Source organism: Nelumbo nucifera, chromosome 2, assembly GCF_055504915.1.
Source record: "Nelumbo nucifera cultivar China Antique chromosome 2, China Antique-T2T, whole genome shotgun sequence".
Lineage (NCBI taxonomy): Eukaryota > Viridiplantae > Streptophyta > Magnoliopsida > Proteales > Nelumbonaceae > Nelumbo > Nelumbo nucifera.
The window spans coordinates 17,050,693-17,071,436 of record NC_142650.1 but is presented as its reverse complement, the minus strand read 5'-3'; the positions used below and the strand labels follow the sequence as shown (position 1 = coordinate 17,071,436).

Here is a 20,744-nt window from a genome sequence, read left to right as displayed (position 1 = left end):
TACCATTTGAATCGACATAACGAAGTATAACAAAAAAAAAAAAAAAGAAAGAAAGGAGAATGGTGAACAATGCACGGAAGGTGTTACCTGCTTTGTCGTCGACAAAAAAGACAAATGACAAAGGGGGTGTGGCGACGCTTTGTCGATGGAGGAAGAGGAACATAGTTGGACTAGATATGGTTTTTGGGCTTTAAACATAGTTGACCTAGACAATTGGACCATTTGGCCTAGAAATCGTCCAGGCAACCAATTCCGTTTCACCCTTAATTCATTCCAGGGCAAAAAATTGTTGATTTGGTTAAAGAACCGTTGATCTGAGTGGTTGAACCGTCGACCCGTTTGATTTGGGTAGCGGTTCACATTTTAATTGGGAAGATACTAATACTCAGATATGAGATCACTAAGACCCCAGGCACACACACACACACACACACACACATGAGAAGCAATATTGCAAATTTGAGAGAAATCAAATCTCAAAGAGATGAAGTTGCCACTGCATTTTCTATTGTCGTTGCCACCATTGTCATTGTTGCCATCACAGGTGAACGTTGGATGCTCCTCTCCTTTCCTCATTCCCCATTCCTTCTTTTTCTTTCTCTCCTTCCTTTATTTCTTTCTTTCCTTTTTCTTAGTCGACAACCACATGTCTCTTTTTGAGTTATTTCTTTCTGTTTGTTTCCTCTTAACTCTTTTCTCTTAAGAGGAATCTTACAATTTTAAGAGGAAAAAAAGTGTTCGTTTCCTTTTATCTCTTAAAGAGGAATCTTGCAACTTTTTATTTTTCAATGATATCCCAAAGACAAACAAAGATTATCATATATGGGGTTAAAATGAATATTTGACAATTTTCAGAAATTAGAACAACATTCTTTGTATTCAAAGTTCATAGTAAAGAAAAGTTTACCAATACCAATATACCTCTTAATGCAATTATTGTACTTTGAGAGATTAAAATGTCAAAGCAAATGAATAGGCCCTAAAGATAGTGAAGCCCTAATGTTCCAATCTAATTAGACTATTTGAACTGTTTGACCCGAACGATCAAACCGTTGACTCAAAAATTGATGGCCAAAACAGTTCTATTTCCGGGTCGATTTTTAAAATTATTCTTTTAGTTCCAAACATATTTTATTTTTCCACATAAACATAAAAAACATTGGAGAAACACTTCCAAACATGATATGTTAAAAGCCTTAAACCCTAAAATGCCAAGATAATTTACATATTTAACCTTAATAATATGACTTATTTTTAAAAAAAATTAAAATTATATATATTTAACAGCTTCATATTGACTTGCATGCACTTAAAATATTTTGGGAGAAATATCAATCAGTCCAGATCAGAATTTACTAGGCCCGAAGTACAGGGGGAATGCATCCTGACCGTGAATTAATGTCAAATTCACGGACAGGATGTGGTTTATAGGGGGGAGAGGGCTAGTTGTTTCGTGTGTTTCCGAACTTTTTCCAAATATTTTTCAATGTCCTTACAAGGGGAATGCATCTGACCTTAAATTGATGCTAAATTTACGGGCAGATGTGTTTTATAGGTGGGAGAGGGCTAATAACTGCATTGTATCCGTACTTCTCCGGATCTTCTTTAAATATTTCAAACGCCATGTTTTGTACGGTTTCTTAACCGATCAGCAACACTGTAGACCAGTGCTGCAAGTCTACCAAGGTTGACAGGCCTTTCCACCTATAAATAGAGAGCGAGAAGGCGTTCCTTCCGTCTAGGAGGGCGAGGAGCCCTCTCAGTGATAGAGTTTGGCATGAAAGAGTTGAGTAGCCACTGCTAAGGTATGTTATGATTTTGTGTTTGATTATTTCCTACATTGTATAAAACAAAATACATTTGATTGAGCTTCAACCCTAATGATCTCCGGATAGAAACTATAGATCGATTCTTCTTCTCCAGACTTTGGTCTCATTCTCTGGAACCCTTTAAACCTCTTTACTTTACATGACAAAAGAAACAAAAAAAAAAAAAAAGAAGAGAAGAGAAAGAGGAAAAAGATCCATCGACTGAGTATGCTGGCGCCGTCTTGTTTCTGTGATTTTTCGATCACCTACTCGAATAAGACCCCCATGAACGGTGTTTGTGATTTGAGAGGATTTCTCAAAGACTATAAAAAGCTCGCTTTTTTATTGGTTCTTGGTGGGACCATCTTTAATAAATCGCCCAAGTATCGTGCGGCCATTTTTCACATTAACCGTTTTTACTCTTCCTTTTTTAATTATATTTCTTGTTTTTGTTAAGAAGATAAATTAACATTAATCCGTTTATCTCTTTTGTTCTTGTAGATAGCATATTGACGGAGTGCCTCATCCGTCGTCACTTTGTTCATTGTATTCTGGTTTTATTTGAGTAATTTTCACAAACATAAAATAGTTGCTTAACTGCTTTTTTCTTCGGTTTTTTTTTGTGGGTATCTTGATTTATTTTCGTTTTTTAAATTTCTTATTGAGGATTTATTTGTGAAACAACCTGCATGATTCTTTGGTGCTCTTCTGTGGATTGCATGGACGGGTTTCACCGGTTGCTCCTACACAGATAGCTTCACAGTGTTTGCTGACTCGAGCTGAGACCTCTTGGTCTTGGTAAATCATAAATGTATCATGTGTAACACACAATTTAGCTGTTTGGCCATGGCAACGTTGTAGGGGCAGTTGTAGCATAGAGACATGCAGACAAGCCAAGTTATGGCACCCTTCCCAGGCTCTTGTTGCAACCCACAAATGACGGTGTCATGGTGATGGTGTAGAGTGCATGCTTACGCCTGTTCCCACCAACTTACAATCGGATGGTTAGCATTATTCAAATTCAGGACATGCTATGCAAATGCATGTGGATTCCACAGGGAGGGTAAATTTAATCAGTTCCCATAACTATTTGATCCTTGAAAGAATATATGGCCGGTCCACTTTGGCTAAATGAGCCAATCTCGGGGTTCAGCACTGTGTGGACTAAGATCTGAATTACAATCCAGGGTTACTGATTTTTATCTGTCCTCATTGAATATTTGTATATTACTTACCAGAAGTATTGAGATTTTGATTGAAGGAGAATATCTTTTTCTAGTTTTCTTAGTCAATTTATATTCAATCAAAAAGTTGACTACGGGAAGTTTTTGGTATCAGGTTTGAAGTAATAAAGGGTTGAGGAGTTGAGGGTAACCAACCTGGATCTTGAACATGAAGAAGTCAGTGTTAAGAGGTGATGAGCTTTGTCACAGACAAGCAAAAAGGCATAAGGTTTCTTTAAATAGAGAACTTATAAATCAAAGTTCTCATCACAGCTTTTATACCGATTCTACCACTCCTGGATGGAAAAATGAGTCGTTTGAGGACAAGTTACTACAGTTAAGAACAGTTGCTATAGATCCATCTAATCCAAAATCATCATTTGGATCTGTCCAACAATCATGGACTCTTACTGTGCGAAAAGTTCTTTTCTTGAATAGCTCTTTTCTTCCTTGGGTAAGCTCAAGAATACATATCTCTTTCCTATCATATCTTTTCCATCATCCTATCTCATTTTTCATAGCTATACCAATGCTTGTATAAGTGTTAATCAGAGTTCTTTTGCAATAAGGGATGGATTAATCAGAAAAAACTCTATGTAGGTTTTAGATATTACCAATGTTATGAACTGAAGTCAGAAGGCTACTTATTTTTTATGCATTTGACACTTATTGGCATATATCCAAAGATATAAGTAGTGAGTAACATGTATCACGTGTATGCAATTAATATTTGATTACAAGTTTTAACCTTAAGGCTGCTGTTTTTCTTATATGTAAATGAGACAAAATAGTATTTTTCCCATAAAGGGGTGAAAACATAACTGAATTATTTTAGAGTAAAAAATTTTTGTCCATTTTACATTGAAAAACCTGGAACACAAGGGGAATTTGGATTGTTTGATTAGTATATTCTTTGTATCAATGTCAAATTTGGTTTATATGTTAAAAACAAAATATTTACATTTAATTTGAAAGAATGCTTGTTAGCATTCAACTTTGTGTTGTATGTCATTGTTGGTCACATCATGACTTATGAGTATACCGTTCTACTACCCTTGAATTTTGCATCAGAAGAATGTATGAAGATTTCACATGAGTACCCATCTCCCATCATCAGTGTTTTAAAAGTGCAAGGTGCAAAAAAAGCACAAAGGGAACTTTGCGCCTAAGGTGCAAGGCACAAGGTGAGGGGCATGCCTTTTTGAAGCAAGGCACAAAATTAAAAAAAATATGTAATAAAAATTGCAAAAAGTGTAAAAAATAAAAATAATGAAGAAATATTAAAAAATAATATTAATTAAAAATACAAATTTTAATTTTAAACTAAATATTTTAAAAAACTTATTAGTTTAAATTAAAATACATAACTTATTAGTTCAAATATAAGACTTTTTTTTGATAATTGAAAATAATTTCATTAAACAAAAGGAATAAGATTTTACAAGAATCCCTTGGAGAGGTACGAGATGCAGTCTCCCCTAACAGTTATAAGAGATCAGAAATAAAATTACAATGCTGCCCATTATAAAAGGTCCCTAGTAGACCCCTGTTTAGCAAGATGAACAACCAAAGAATTTGCCTCCCTACCCACCCACTGATATCTACATGTTATGTGCCTTGTTAAACATTTAACTTTTTTGATGAGATCCCTATAACTCCAAACCACCGAGTCTGGATTTGACAGCCAGCCCACAATCACCTTAGAATCCCCTTCAATCAAAAGGTTTTCCACTTCTAGTTGATTAGCAATCTGAATTCCCTGTGTTGCAGCCAATATCTCAGTTCTTCTAGAGTCCCCTATCCCTATCGGGCTTGAGAATAAGGATATGATGTTGCCATTTTCATTCCTCAATACTCCTCCAATGCCAGATGGTCCTAGGTTACCCTGGTTGCTTCCATCAAAATTCAGTTTAAAAAAACCTTCTGGGGGAGTTATCCAAACTGTAGTGGCTTTGGTTTTTTCTAACCGAAGTGTGTGCAACTGTGGCCCAATTTCTCCAGACGTCATCAAATGAAAAAGCGCTGAAAGAAGCCAAGGATTTCAACCAATGGATAGTCCTGGTTAAGATACATTCCTTCACTTTTGTAAAGGACCTCTCTTTATCTTGGAAAATTCTAGCATTTCTTTCTTCCCAAATTGTCATAAGGTGACTGCTCTAAAACATCTCCACATACTCCTCCCTCTTTTTATTAGGCAAGCAAAGGTAGTTGGTGAGAATAATGATTTTACCCCTGCTGGTTGATTCCACCTACATCCAAACAAAACAAACACCTAATCCCAAAGAGCTGTAGCAAAGGAACAAGAAACCAGTAAGTGGTAACAGTCCTCACTATGAGAATTGCACAATACACACCAGTTTGGGGACAAATAAATCAAAGCCTTTTTCTTTTGTAAGTTCTCCAAAGTATTAATCTTACCAAGGTACACTTCCTAGTAGAAAAGAACAATTTTTGGGGCGGGGGGGCACAGGCTTTGTCCAAACTCCTTTCACTGGGAATGGCTTAAAAGAAGTACTCAAAGAAAGGGATTTGAAGAAGGATGCACAAGTGAAAGAACCTTTTGGGATAGGAGTCTACACCCTTTTATCAGGAGAAGGGGGGTCCAAGCAAACACTCTCTAGAATGGATAGAAGTTCAATAACACAAGCAAGATCCTCCTCCCTTAAGTCCCTATGAAAACCAAAGTCTCAGTTCAAGGATAAAGGTAAAACTAGAAGGGGAAGAAAGACATAGATAACCTCCTTTTTATAAAGGGAAAGGGCATACAGAGAAGGAAATAGGTCTTTTAGAGGTTGATTACCCACCCAAGTGTCTTTCCAAAAAAGAACCAAATTTCCGGAGCAAGTATCATACCTTACAAATTAAAGGAACTTGGGGAGGACGCCATGTATTGCCTTCCACGGTGTTGTTTGGGTAGCCTAATGAGATACCCCAGCATCCCAACCAGAGACAAAATAGCCATGAATACTAAGCACAACCCTATGCCACAAACTCTCTTTCCAGAGGCCATCTCCATAGCCACTTTCCCAATAAAGCTTCATTTTTTAGGACCAAATTCCCTAATCCCAGACCCCCTAAGACTTATTCAAAGTGAATTGGCTAGAACCGTTTATGCCATTGGTTAACATGCTTTCTTGGTAGAAAAGGTTAAAGCCACGGTTGTTTTACATGATATAGTTCTCAACCTGATTCAATGGTTTATGGAAAGAATCATGACCTTGTTTCTTCTTGGTTGAAATACATCATTCCAGTTAAAAATTTAGCTGGGTAAAAAGGACAACAAATGGATTGGCAGATGTTCTAGCAAAACAGGGAGCTGATAGACATACTTTATTTTAGGCAAAGTTGTAATCTGATGTAGGAAAAAGGGAAGTTGATAGACCTACTTAATTTGGGCAAAGTTGTATTCTGATTTAATCCAGACTACTAAATAGCTAAAACACTTATGATTTGATTCAATTCTTAATAAACGAAACTAATTTGTTGATAAAAATATATATCATTCCAATTATCTAAAAGTGGCCTAGGTCTTCGCATTCTGTAAATTGATGGAAGAAAGAAAAATAAAAAAGAACAACTTTATCTTCTTCTTCTTTACATTCTTTCCCTTTTATGATATTCCTTTGAGGGGGTTAGCAGAGTGGACAAACATGACGACACCTTAGAAAATCCCATTTATGATATTCATTTATATTGTATTACAGAAGCTTACAATAATTAAGTTATGTCATGGCCTATAAGGTTTGGAACACTACCTATTGTAAGATGTATGACTAATTTCTAATCATGTTAACCCTTTTTGGATGTTCAATTTGAAGAATATATTTCCCCTAACACTTTGAATTGGAAAACTTGAATCCATTTTGAAATTTCCTATAAAATCTTGTAAAAAAATTCCTAGAAAATCTCATTTTTGAAAAGACTTTTTTGTCTTTACTTTTTCATTTATGAAGAATAGTTTTTTTTCCTCCATATTGAAATTGCAAACCTTTTTCAGGTGAAATCATTTTCCATTCAAGTTCTTAGTTTATATGAATTGCTCTCCTTTATTATTTTAAGGAAATTCGAGTGTAAGGAAGATATTACAAACCTTAAAGCCATTCTTGGGACAGCGGGAAAGGTGACTTAACTAGTTTTAATCAACAGAACCCCATTTTGAAGTTTCCTATAAAATCTACTTATCAAAAAATTCCTAGAAAATCTCATTTTTGAAAAGATTTTTGTTATCTTTTTTTTTTAATGTTTAAAGAATAGTTTTTTTTCTCCTAATTGAAATCACAATCCTTGTTCAAGTGAAATCATTTTCATCTAAGCTCTTAGTTTATATATGTCACTCCTTTATTATTTCAAGGAAATTCGAGTTTAAGGAAGATATTAAAAACCTTAGCCATTCTTGGGACAATGGGAAGGATGACTTACCTAGTTTTAATCGGTAAAACCCCCTTATGCTGGTATTATTTCCTCATCCTTCTTAGTATAAGGCATTCTTCATGAAAATGATATCTAATTTATCATCATCATCATCATCTTCACCACCATCCATGCCTTATCCCAACTATATTTGGTTAACTACATGAGTCCTATTTCTCCAATCCATTTTGTTTAAAGCCATATCCACTGTTAAATTATTAGTGCTTAAATCATTTCTTACTACTAGCCCAAGTCCTTTTCGGTCTGTCCCTAGGCTTACTAGACGCTTCAACTTGTAACAAGTTACTTCTAATTGGTGTTGTTGATGGTCTTCTATGCACACGACTGAACCATCATAGTCTACTTTCTCTCATTTTATCACCTTATTGGAGCAACTCCTAGGTTCCTACGGATGACTTCATTCGTAATCCTAACTCTTCTAGTTTTTTCGCTCATCCATTTTAGCCTTCACATTTATGCCACTCATTTTTTGGACATGTTTCTTAGCTGCCCAACACTCTACTCCATACAACATAACTGGCCTTACAATTGTTTTATAGAATTTTCCTTTTAACTTGAGCGGTATTCACCTATCACATAAAAGTCTAGATGCACCCCTCCATTTTGCCCATCATGCTCTAATTCTTTGGTTGACATCCTCAATCTCTTTCTTGTTATGAATTATTGAACCAAGGTACTGGAAATGGTCACATTAAGTTACCTCTTGGTCTCCATTCCAAAGTGTATCCTGATTTACACTCCTATTAGTACTAAATTTACATGTTATATTTATTTTAAGCTTAATTTTGCATTTAATCCTTCATTAGTTTAATCAATTAAAACAATGTCATCCGCAAACAACATGCACCATGGAACTTTCTCCTGAATATTTTGAATCAATTCATCTATGACAAATGCAAATTGATAAGGGCTATGTACTAAACCTTGGTGAAGACCCATCATAACTGTAAAATTAAGTCTCTCCCACTGATGTTTTAATATTAGTTGTTGCCCCCTCATAAAATAATATCTAATTCTTAATTCTAAAGTAGAGTGAACTACAACTAAAACCACAAAGCCACTCTCGTTGTATATATGGCATAAAAACAGATTGAAAGTCACATGCTTGAATTGTTGTGCGCTTGAAGCACAGTAGTACAATCCACATATGTTTGCTTTTACTTTTAGTTTCACTTTGAATATGTTTTATATGTTACATTTTTGTATTTTAATTTGAGCCATAAAATTTTTAAAGCAATCTCTTTTATTGTTTTATTTTTGATAATTGAAATAATTTTATTAATCAACGATAGACAATAGTACAAAGTCCCCGAGGAAAGGCACGAGTTCCAACCTCTCCAGGCTAGTTAAGTACAGATTTTCAAATTAATAACAACTTACAAAGAAGCACAGAAATAATCTTCCCTAGAAACCCCCTGTTTGGCTAAAGCATCAGCCAAAGAATTAGCAGACCTACTAACCCATTTTACCTCAACTCTCATATTGCTAGTTAACCACTTTTCTTTTTTGATGAGATCTTTGTAGCCCCAAATGGTGGTATCCAAGTTTAGGAGCCACCTTGTTACCTCCTGAGAGTCCCCTTCAGCAAGGAGATGCTCCACCCCAAGCTGGTTGGTGATCTGAATTCCTTGTACTGCAGCAAGGATTTCTGCCCTTGTGGAATCCCCCACTCTCACCGGTCCTGAGAATAAGGAAATTATGTTGATGTCCTTATTTCTCAGGATACCCCCTATACCTGAAGGCCCGGGGTTACCTTGGCTGCTTCCATCAAAGTTCAGCTTGATGACACCTTCCAAAGGCGGAACCCATTCTGACAGAATTCTATCCTTCTTTGTTGAAGTGTTGGCTATTATTAGCCAATTCCTCCACAAGTCATCAAAAATATCCACAGTTTTCAGCCAATGGATTGCTCTTGTTATGATACAATCCTTCATTTCATCTAACCCTCTTTCCTTCTCTAAGAAAATTCTTGCATTTCTTTCCTCCCAAATAGTCCACAAAGTGGCTGCCCTGACACATTTCCACATGACCTTACCTCTTCTAGTGTGCCAAACAAAGACAGATGGGTTGAATTACGAGCTTAAATCAGAAGGCATAGACCACCCACCTCCAAATAAACAAAGGCTCCACCTCCATATAACTGTAGCAAAGGAACAGGAGATCAGCAAATGGAAACAGTCCTCATTCTCGGCCTTATACAAGGAACACCAATTTGGGGAAAGACAGAGAGGGTCACTTTTTCTGTAAGTTTTCCAAAGTATTGATTTTCCCATAGAAGACTTCCCAGCAAATCTCTTTTATTATTCAAAACTGCATTTTGAAAATTTTACCTTGCTTCAAAAGGGTGCACACCTAGCCTTGCACCTTAAGCACTAAAAGACCCTAGTGCTTTTAAAATATGGGAAGAGCTAGGGGCAGACCAAAAAGGGCCTGGATTTTAGATGGTTTAAGAGCTCATAATTTTTTTCTGATAGTTTTTAAGAGCTGTCACACTTAACATAATGGAATGGCTAAACAGGATTTGTGTAGATGACTGCATATAATTGGGACAAGGCTTAGATGATGATGATGATGTCTTTTAGGTGAGAAAAATGAAGTCATTTCGTTCACCTCTTTTAGGGAGTTGTATCCCTTGCAAAGAGACATTTCCTGATTTCTAGTCCTACGATAAGCAACAACATGAAGGTGTTTTGTGATAGGATTTTGCAATCACAAGTGCAACTGATGTAGTCATGTAACAAAGGAAAGAAACCATAGAGGAAGATGTTGAAGTCATTCAGATTTCCTTGCTGATGACAATTTCCTGTTTCTTGGGTGATTGAGATTTTGGTAAATTTGATTTTTTTTTAAGTTATTTTCTAGTTTTTTAGTGTTGCAAGGATAGGGTTAGTCATCTTAAAGGGTTATAATAGTTTGAAGAGTTGTAGACAGTTTTTTTTTTTTTTTTTTTGAATTTTGCAAAGTTATGGTTGCAATCATGTGACTTTTTTTTCAGCCTTTTTTTAAAGGTGAAAACTTTGTTTGTTTTGCAAGATGTGGGTGTCATCAGATATGTTATTGACTTATCTATTCAATGAGGGATATGGGGCCAGAGCCTAAGAAGAGGAAAATTAAAAACATACTTTTCTCACTTCAGATACTAATTTATCATAATGAACCAACAATTGAATTTCACCATGTCCTTGTGAAACTAGCCTAATTCCATGGGCCTAAAATGATGTAGCAGTAAACAATCCATTGGGCTTGAGCCCAAGGACCACAACGTTCAGCCCTTCAGAAAAGCCCAATTAGTTAGCTATCAACTTAAGTGAACCCCACATGATTTGGTAATAAAGTAAATTTTATTAAGATAAAAAAATAAATACAAGGAAGGTGACCAGAAGTCACCTGAAGGAGAATAAAACAAACAGATTGAACCAACTCATATCACCACCAAATTTCTCCATACACTGAAAGGCTAGCCAGTTGATTAGAAACAGGAAAAAGACCCCAAACAAGTACTTCCCATCCACAAACTGAAGAAAATAAGAGCAGCATCATTTTTTCTCTATTTATTTTTCTGGTTTTTCCTGTATTTCAAATCCTTCTTTCTTGGACCGAGCCCAAATAGCCCTCCTTTTAGTCTATCAAAAACATTTGACACCAATACTGTTTGATGTCTCTTCTGAGTCTTAAATCTTCTAATTGCAAGATTATCCTTTCTAAGCTCCAGCAAATTTTTAGTCTTCTCATTAATCCTTTCCAGTTCCAGCACAGAGTTTTTTTTCTCCAAAAAGCTGACCTGCTTCCAAAGCTTCATTCTTATTATTGCTGAACTCTGCAGGTTGAGCAGAATTCTCTTCACTGCTCAAATCTTCAGGCCTTGAATTAGTTCCTTCAGAATCCTTCTCAGCTTCCCTTATAGGCATTGGGCACCTCTCTTCGAACTCTTTGGATTTATTTCTCACAAATTCCTCTCCTAAGACAAATAAACACAAAGCTTTGCCCACTTTGACACCTGCATTTACAACCTTTTGCACATCAAATGACTTGTTAACCCATGGGTTTTTTCTACCATAACTTCGTCTCCATTTGACTCATCTTCTTTTTCTTCGCCCCCTCTTCTCCCTTCATCAATGTTATTATCAACGGCAGACTCCGATTGGATTCTAAATATATGCTTAATAATAGATGAATCTTCAAGATTTTCTTCAAATCTTTAAGATATATTGAATAAGTTTCAATTACAGGTAATTTTAGTTCTTTTTATGTTTAGGAAAATCAAATATGTTGTAGATCTTAGAAGATCTATTATGTTTCTTCACTGTGTCGAAAAAAAATTATGTTTCTTCCAAGTATTCCCATGTATCAAATCGGCTCTTTTGAGAGAATGAATAGATGATAGTTAAATTTGTTCTTACAATTTTTATCATTTGGTGCTGAGTCCAAGCTTGAAGGTGCTGACTCCTAGAGAAACTTAATGGTGTTGATTTCATTAGACTCTATCCTTATTTTATAACATGCTTTCTGTTTATTTCATGAACTTGTTCATATTATTAATCTTAATTTGATCTTCTTTATCTCCTGCTATTGCAATCTTTCAATTATAAACTGATTCCTCAATTTCTCTTTAATTCTCCTTTATCCTCTTACAACATCCTTCTTTCTTTCTGTATTGCTTCTGTTCAGTCACTGCAGTTATCTTAGAATAATAGACTTTCTTACTTGTTGTTTCAACCCTATGACCATCTTAGACCTCTAACCAGACCTTCCAAACTGTCCACTCAAGCTTTTGTTTATTAATATTTCAGCACCCTCCTGCATTGTCCTATCCTTATTGGTTCTTAAGCTAACAAGCTGAGGGTTTTGTTGTTGTTTAGTGAATTTTAGTTGTAGCCAGATGTTTCACTCTTTTATCTTTCTCTATATCTCTCTCACTTATTCCTTTTAAATAATCTATTTCATTGCTGTTTGTTCCAACAGAAAGTGTTATTCTCTTTCTTCCTAATCTTCTGCTCATTCTTGGTCGACTGCATGCTGTCTTCCTTCACCCTACATAGCCTACCATCATATCTGAAAGTAGTGGAAGCCCTTTCCAGTTCACCATTGACAACTTTAGGCCTCGTTTGTTTGCTGGTATCTAGTGCCATTTTGGGGGGGCGGGGGGGGGGGGGGGGGGTTAAGTTGGTCAACTGATAAGTTGGCCATCTTACCCATGTTCGTTTTCCACTATACTGGGTCCCGTGCTACCTTAGGGTATCAGTTACCAACTTAAGGACTTGCTGATTGAAGATTTGAAGTTGGTAAGCACTCTCTAGTCTCTCCCTCTCATCTCTCTTTACCAGGGTAAATGTATAGTTTCAACTGTCAAGAATGGAGGAAGTGTGCTTACCCAGGCAAAGTTTTACCTGGGAAAACACTTGCCCAGGTATAAAATGAACAGAGCCTTAGAGGAAATGTCCAGTGACAATTCATCTCACCTCAATAGCATTTTCTTTTATGTTCTTTTTTTACTTTTGACAATATTTATTCATTATTTTACCATTTGTTTTTTGGTGAATATTTAAATGCAATATTGCTGTGTTTCTTTTATTGTATTTTTTCATGTCCAATAAAATGTCCCCAAATTACTATTTTTTCAACGTATTTTTCAGGCAATTTATATAATTTTTGTACAAGTGTCTTCAACATCTTTTCACCTCCATATCTTATAATTTTCTTCTACCATTTCTAATCCAACTAAAATATTTATCTCCTTTTATTTCAGAAAAGGCGAAAAGTTCATTTTGTACAGGAATCATCAACAATCACTTGTGACTTGAATAAAGTGGAATCAAATGAGCAAAGTTCTATAGGACCAAGCAGACAAGGCTCCTTTGGTTCTTCAACTCCATGCATAATAAATTCAGCTGATTCAATTGAAAGTTATAGTCGGCGGATGGTTCACAATTCAAGCTGTTCATTGAGCTTATTGAAGTTTGAAATCTATATTCCAAGAAATCAGGTCCTTGTTGAACACTCATTCCAGGATGATGGAACGAATTGGGGTAATCCACCCAACAAAGATGCCTCGTTAATTGATTCTGATGATTCAGTTAGTGACTCTAACCCATCTAGTCCTTGGCAATCAACTGAAAAAACTCAAAAATCAGCCAAGATAACAAAATTCGTTGATAATATTCCAAGTAGCTGCCAATCTGTTCTACAAGACTTAACTAGTCCAAGCAACAAAGATGCTTCAGTCTTACTTGATTCAGCAGACTCATTGAGTGGTTCAAACAAATCGAGCTATGAACAACAGCTACTGAATTTCATTGGGGACAATGTTCCAAAGTTAGTAATTCCTGTTGGCCCTCCATTTCAAGCTGATCTGCCAGAGTGGATTGGTCCACCCAACAAGAACTTGTATAATGGTGATAGCAGTTTAAATAATTCAAGTTGGTTGGGCACCCGGGTTTGGCCGATCGAAGACAAGATTATAGAATCTGATGAATTGATTGGAAAAGGGAGATCAAACACCTGTTTTTGCACATCTCCAGGATCCACCGACTGCATCAAATGCCACATTAACGAGGAGAGGCTTAGATTACAATCTGAGTTGGGTCCTGCTTTCTTCACCTGGAGATTTGATTGCATGGGGGAAGAAGTTTCCAGATCATGGTCATTTAATGACCAGAGGAGCTTTGAATCTCTCGTGAAAACGAATCCTCCATCGAGGGGTAAGAGCTTTTGGAAGCCTGCTTTGAAACGCTTCCAATCGAAGTGCAAAAAAAGCATAGTGAGCTATTACTTCAATGTCTTCATCCTGAGACGTATGAGCATGCAGACTAGATTGGTCCCCGAGATGGCTGATAGTGATGATGATGAAGCTGATGAGGTTTTGTACTCAAAGAAATCCCGCAAAAATGGTAGTTTCAAATTACGTCGTCGTAATGATGTGAAGAATCGTTACTTGACTGGGATTCGATGATTTCACAACTTGTTGTAGCTATGTCAAAATTTCGTTGATAGATCATCTTTTTTGTTTTGGTTTTGTAGAAAATGAATAGTTTCAAACTCCTTATACAGTTATAACATAGATGATACCAATTGTAACTTAACAACTTATATTTTGGTTAATATAGATGATATCAATCGAGGGAACCAAACAAAAAATAAAATCATTGTTGTGGTATTGTGGTAATTCTTGTTGGGGAGATTATTAAGGTCGGGTTTTGTGTTCTTTTTTTTCCACTGTTGGCTCATCGAAGGACGGTCCAGCCCGAAGAAGCAAGCTCAGTCCAAGAATTTCTCTATCACTATTGCTCACGGGCCTAGGGAGACAAGCCCACAATCGCCCCCAGTATCACCATGAGTAATTAGTGTTTCATTAGGTTTTGTCCTGGACGTCATTGTTATGAGAGTTGTTCTCTGACGAGGCACTCAACCTTCATTGTTGGTGTTTCTTGATGTTTGATGCTGTCTACAAAGATCTTGCAGGATATTCCTAATGCTCATATCGCTTGTTCCATTGTTAACTTACGTTTGGTTTGAAGGAAAAGGTAGAAAAAGTATACAAGGTTTGTAATGGTTTCCCTACTTTTTCCTTTAAACCAAACACAGCTAACTTAGTTCTTCAGGCAAAGTAGATTACTTGTTTTGTGTCCTATCGTTCCTTTGTGGTTGCCAGTTATTATTGGTATTTGATTGTATTCTCTAAGGTTCTAAATATCGACATGGGCCGATACACCATGTGTCAGTACATTTTTTTTACGTTTTATTTATTTATTTTTTTGAAACCTGTTCAGTGGGTTCGGTTTAAGGCCTGGTTACCCTTTAAACCGGTGGCTGACCCAATACAACCCCTAAAGGGGCGTATCAGCCGTATTGGCCGATAGGTATCGATACTTTGAACCTTGGTATTTTCAGCATTATTTAATGAAGATCTGCCATTTGGCTTGAAAAATAGTGTACTTTTTTTTTGGATGGATAAGGTGGAGTCTGGTGGTTGAGTTGATCTGGACGATCAAATTGTTCAAACCATTGTCAGGTCCCATTTCTGGGTCCGAGTTTCCTAAAACCCGGGAATTGACAAAATTCGTTAACTAGAGAATACCTATAATCATTTTTTTAAGATCTAATGGTATATTTAATATGAGTTCTTTATTTTTAAAAAGTTAAATCAGGTTTAATTTATAATTAACAACCTATTTCTTAAAAAAAAAATGGGGCTTACACCATTGAGACGTGTTTGAAGAATAAAATTTCAATTTGAGAATGGATAAACTTTTATTAGATGTTCTTTCTTGAGAAAATAGAACACCATCACTTCTTGAGAGCAATCCTTGTTGGATGCTCTTTATTGAAAAAAATAGAATGCCACTTGTTTGAAGGAAAATCTGTCTGATCAAAGCTAAAGCATGAAGTTCATCCTCCACTGCTTCTTAGGGGGACTAAAATACACCACATGCAGCATGAAGGAGGAATTGACCTGAATTAGAGAAACAGATAAAACCATAGGCTCCTTTTATTTTTATGTTTTGCAGCACAGCACCATCACCATCACACTTGATTACAAATAAACTACTCTGCCTCTTTCTAGAACTGCTACTTTGGCTTTGAAGACAGAAATATAACCTATTGAATCATTCAGCTTTGAACTAATTTTTTCTGTAAGTAGAAATAATCCAGTTTGTTCTACGAATGATCCAGTATACCGATTTACATTTTCCCTCAAAAACAATATAATTACACACAACCCAAATATAATAAAGTGAGACAGCCAGCCAATTCAGAAACTCCTCCATACACAACTGTTTAAAGTCATTATAGTAATGCAAAATCACTTGAGACAAGTTACTTAAAGAGTCAAAAAGAGTTCTTAAGCCCCAAGGAGATGAGAACCACACACTTCTAACATAAACACATTGATAAAAGACATGTATGAGATTTCATTATGATCACTACAGAAAACACAGTTTGTGGAAGACAATAAAGCCCCTAGCCATCAAAACTTCTGTGATTCCTGCCAAACCACAAAAAACTTTCCAAAAGAAAAACTTAGGATCCATTTGGTTTACGGTCGGAGTTGAAATTAGAATCCGAATTGGAATAGTTTATTCGCATAATCTGTTTGGTTCAGATAAGAATTGGAATAAGTTAGAATGAGATTTCATTCCCAAAGGAAGTGTAGGGAATGAACATTTTCTTAAATGGGAGAATGCCATTCCAGCAAGAATGGAAATGAGATTCCAATTCTACCCAACCAAATAATTGGAATTGGAATGATCCATTCTGATTCCGATTCCAAACCCTTCCTGTGAACCAAAACAGGCCCTTATATCATTCTCGAACCTCCTATTTCTTTAACCTTTGCAATAATTGAAAGGATAGAGCTGTCCAATGGTAAACCCCTCAGTGCCCAAGAATTAGAACAATAAATCTTTGGAGAGAAAATTTCCAATCTTGGATTTAGCTCAAATGACTTTATTGTCTGAATCATCATTAAAAATATGAATATTCATAATCTCATCCACTATAAAACTACAGAAAAGAGTCTCAAGCTTATCTCTATCCCAAGTTCCCAACAATCATTTACTTCCGAAATCAAGTTGTTCACTGTCATAGCCATTTGAGTTCTAGGAGAAGTCCCATGAGAGAGTTAAAACAGTTTCTATTCCAAATCCATGGCAGATTGCCAGATTCCAAACAGTAAAAACAGAGTTTCTAGAAACCAAAAAGCCCAAAAGATTTTTAACTCCATTAAATTCTGAGCAGAAGATCTCCAAAACAAAGAATCTTTTTGCCGAATATGGTTGGGAAACCACTGTTATTGGTAAGATACATAGCTCTAAGCAGTTTAATCCGAAGTTCATCAGAAGAGCTAACAAATCTCCAAGCACATTTAAGAATTAGGGCTTTGTCAATATCCGCAGCGCTTCTCAGACCCACTCCACTATACAGTAACATCCCAAGACATCCATTTAAATCCTCAAGAGAAATCATATCCATTAGACCACTAAAATTTTCTTTGAAGTCCATCTGTCTCATGATTTTTTTAAGTAAATCGAATAAGGCTTCATTTGGCATTATTTTAAGGATTTATCTCTTTTTTGTAGTTAAAATGCTGAACACTGAATTTTTAACAGCTAAAAAGAGATAATTCCTTAAAATAAAGAATGCCAAATGCTGCCTAAAAAGATATATCATGATTAGGTACAGCTTTAAGAACAGGCTTCATGAAAATTACTTTTGCCACATACAGATTTATTAAGATTAATCATCTGACTTAAAAAACATTTTAGAATTGATTAGTCAAATCCAAAAGGTTAACTAAAGCAATAAAAAAAAAAAACATCATCAGCAAAAAAACAAATGAGATATAGTAGAAATTTTAACACACCCTGAATAAGCTTATTTTGCACACATGCGACTTAAAAATGCACCCCTTCCATTTTATGGATTATTAAATCAAGTTGAGGGAGGAGGTTATATGAAAATATCTCTTGGTCTCCATTCCCAAATATATCCTGATTTCTGTTCCTATTACCATTAGTTTTGCAGGCATCAGTATATCTTAGGCCCTGTTTGGTTTGCAGGAATATTGGTCTGGAATCAGAATTGGAATACGCTCTTCTGACTCCAACAGTTTGGTTGGGCAGAATCAGAATCTCATTCCCATTCTTATTGGAATGACATTCCCCCATTTGAGGGAATGACCATTTTCTATCCCTTTCTTAGGAATGAAATCTCATTTCTGCTGATTCTAATTCTCATTCTCATTCCTGTATAAACTAAATAGATTATGAGAATGGACCATTCCAATTCTGATTACAAATCAAACGAACCTCATTTTATATATATCCAAAGTTTATTTTAATATACATCTTAAAGTTGTCTTATTGATATACTTTACAATACCAATCCAGTCTTTTGAACCTTGTCAATGATTTAGCTGAATCTATAGTAAGGAAGAGAATAGGCAAAGAGTGATTATCAAGAGCGAACATTCCGGTGTTTTGTATTCATAGACCCACACCATGTGTATAGAATATTGGCGTGTTCATTCTTGATAAGTTACTTAACACTAGAAGTTAGGCAAGAATTGGGTCGCCGTGAAGTAAGATGGAATTGATGGTTTTGTGAGGAGTTAGTTTTCCATCCATTCAATATTTTTGAGCATATTTTGTCCTTGGGACATCCCAAATATGTCCAAATGAGATAGGACTGTCAATGGATGGGTTCTGTCCAACAGATCCGAATTGATGTGATTCGGTTATGGTTAATAATTGGATTGGTTCTGGCTCTTGTCTATTTAGACCTGAACTGCTATAAAGGTTTCTTAGTTTTTTTTCCTGTAATCTTTATTCTATTTTATATGTAAAAGGATAATTTAATTTGATAAATAATATATAAGATTATTTTGACTAAAAACACTTGATTTGTTAATATATAAATAATTTGGGATGGGACTGGTACAGATGGTCTCAAATCAGACATGACCTATTGAACCCAAATCACCTAATGTAACATTGAAGCTCTTAACACTTCAAACCGATAAGCCATTTCATGTCTTATGGCATTTAATGAAATAAAATAATTTTTATTATTTTTTGTGTCCATATTTAATTCAAACAAATAATACATATTTATGTTTAATAATTTCAACTAAAAATTAAAAGAAATAATATTTAAAATTAACATTTTATAAACAAATGAAATAAATAATTTATCAAATCCACATATTTACATCAAAAGATGGTTTTAATCTCAGGAAATTTATACAAATTATCTTAGTACTTAAAATGCATACATTTTCCCATGATATATATCTTACAATTTTTTTTATATTTTAGAATTATTAATTAACATTAAATAACAATATATTTATTATTTACAAAAAAAAATATAAAAAATATAAAAATATTCAAGAATATAATATTAAATTGAATCTATCAAGTCCATTAATTTAAATTTATACAAAAAATTATTTTTATTTCAAAAAAAATATAGAATAAAAATTTTAATATTTAAATAATTATTTAGTAGTTAAAAATTATGAATTTATATATGATATATCTTAGAAATTTTAACAGATTTGATATATTTTAAGTTAAGATTATATATTTTTATAAATTATTAAACGACAATATAATTTATATTTGAGAATTTAATATTTGGTTAACTTTTTTGTTAATTTTAAAAAGTAAAAATAATAAAATAGAAAATACTTAATATAATAATTAGAAAATATAATTGGTCCATATGTTTTATCTTGGACTCTTGATTAACGCATTGTATGATATCTATTCATCCCGCTATATTAATTGTAATATATTCTTTCATGCATGTACACCATTAATACATATATACATACATACATACTATGGCTAGTTGACCTTAAATTTATTGTTCTTAATGTATTTATGAAATTTGAATGTGTTTTGCTAATACATTATAGTATTCAAGGGTTTCATATTTTTTGTATGTATCCATGCCTTTCCAAAGCATGTCTGTATCTAATTTTAAAGTCATGGTTGTATTGAAAATGAATGGATAAGGGGAGAGAGAGAGACTCAAAAATGGTGGGGACTCAATGCTACTGTTGATTTAACTACATTAGTCGAGTGGTCCGAGTATGAAGGACTTAAATAAAGTGCTCCTATTACTGTTGATTTTACTATTTTATTATTACTATTATATTATTATTTTAGTAGAAATGGCAATATGACCCACCCGTTCCCGTGGGGCCCTGCTCCCCTGAGCATTTGAGTTCGTAGCGAAGGACCGTAAGTTTTAAAACGAAAAGCGAATGCCCCCACGCAGGATCGAACTACGGACCTTCAGTTTACAAGACTGACGCTCTACCACTGAGCTATAAGGGCATTTGTTGTAAACAATTGAAGTTAAATATATTTATTACAAATCTTTAAGCTGTGTTTGACGTTTATTTACACTAATACAAATGCATGTAAGTGTAAATATAAAAAACGCAAATTTTTGTTTTGAATTTTACTTTATTCTGCTTTTTATACTGCAACCAAACAAAATAAACTAAAATTTAAAACAAAAATAGATCAGAATTTACACTCAAATCATATGCACTGCCATGATTTTGCACCAATGCAAATTTATTTGCATTGAAACCAAATACAATAAAGTTATTCCAAGAGCCCATACAATTCTCCTTTATAATTTATGAATCAAACCTGCTTATACATTCGATTTCTTGATTTTCATAACGTTACTAAAAATCATGACCAGACAACACCCACGAGTGTCACAAAGAAATGGATACTTGGCATATCAGAATTGCTTAAACCGA

The 20,744-nt window shown here is 34.8% G+C and overlaps 1 protein-coding gene and 1 non-coding gene across 5 annotated transcripts; one reads left to right on the top strand and one right to left on the bottom strand.

The window, feature by feature from the left end:
* The first annotated feature begins 1,501 nt into the window (after positions 1 to 1,501).
* LOC104597002 (uncharacterized) lies at positions 1,502 to 14,601 on the top strand. Of its 4 annotated transcripts, XM_010258364.3 has the most exons (5): positions 1,502 to 1,805; positions 2,310 to 2,373; positions 2,560 to 2,871; positions 3,147 to 3,485; positions 13,209 to 14,601. In XM_010258364.3, exons 4-5 carry the CDS (start codon positions 3,201 to 3,203, stop codon positions 14,409 to 14,411), a joined length of 1,488 nt encoding a protein of 495 aa, XP_010256666.1. In that variant the 5' UTR covers positions 1,502 to 1,805; positions 2,310 to 2,373; positions 2,560 to 2,871; positions 3,147 to 3,200; the 3' UTR covers positions 14,412 to 14,601. The 4 variants fall into 4 exon arrangements, with proteins under 4 accessions (XP_010256666.1, XP_010256665.1, XP_088753155.1 ...); XM_010258363.3 differs by lacking the exon at positions 2,560 to 2,871; XM_088897029.1 differs by having other exon boundaries at positions 2,310 to 2,871.
* A 5,631-nt stretch (positions 14,602 to 20,232) lies between these two features.
* TRNAT-UGU (transfer RNA threonine (anticodon UGU)) lies at positions 20,233 to 20,304 on the bottom strand. The gene has a single exon. It is a non-coding gene; the product is annotated as a tRNA-Thr (tRNA).
* Between the last annotated feature and the right edge of the window lie 440 nt (positions 20,305 to 20,744).

What these genes read in the sequence shown, in the direction of transcription:
- LOC104597002 (XM_010258363.3), top strand. Translation starts at nt 3,201, where the DNA reads ATGAAGAAGTCAGTGTTAAGAGGTGATGAGCTTTGTCACAGACAAGCA. An exon ending in ATAGCTCTTTTCTTCCTTGG is followed by an intron (nt 3,486 to 13,208) that starts GTAAGCTCAAGA and finishes CTTTTATTTCAG; the next exon opens with AAAAGGCGAAAAGTTCATTT.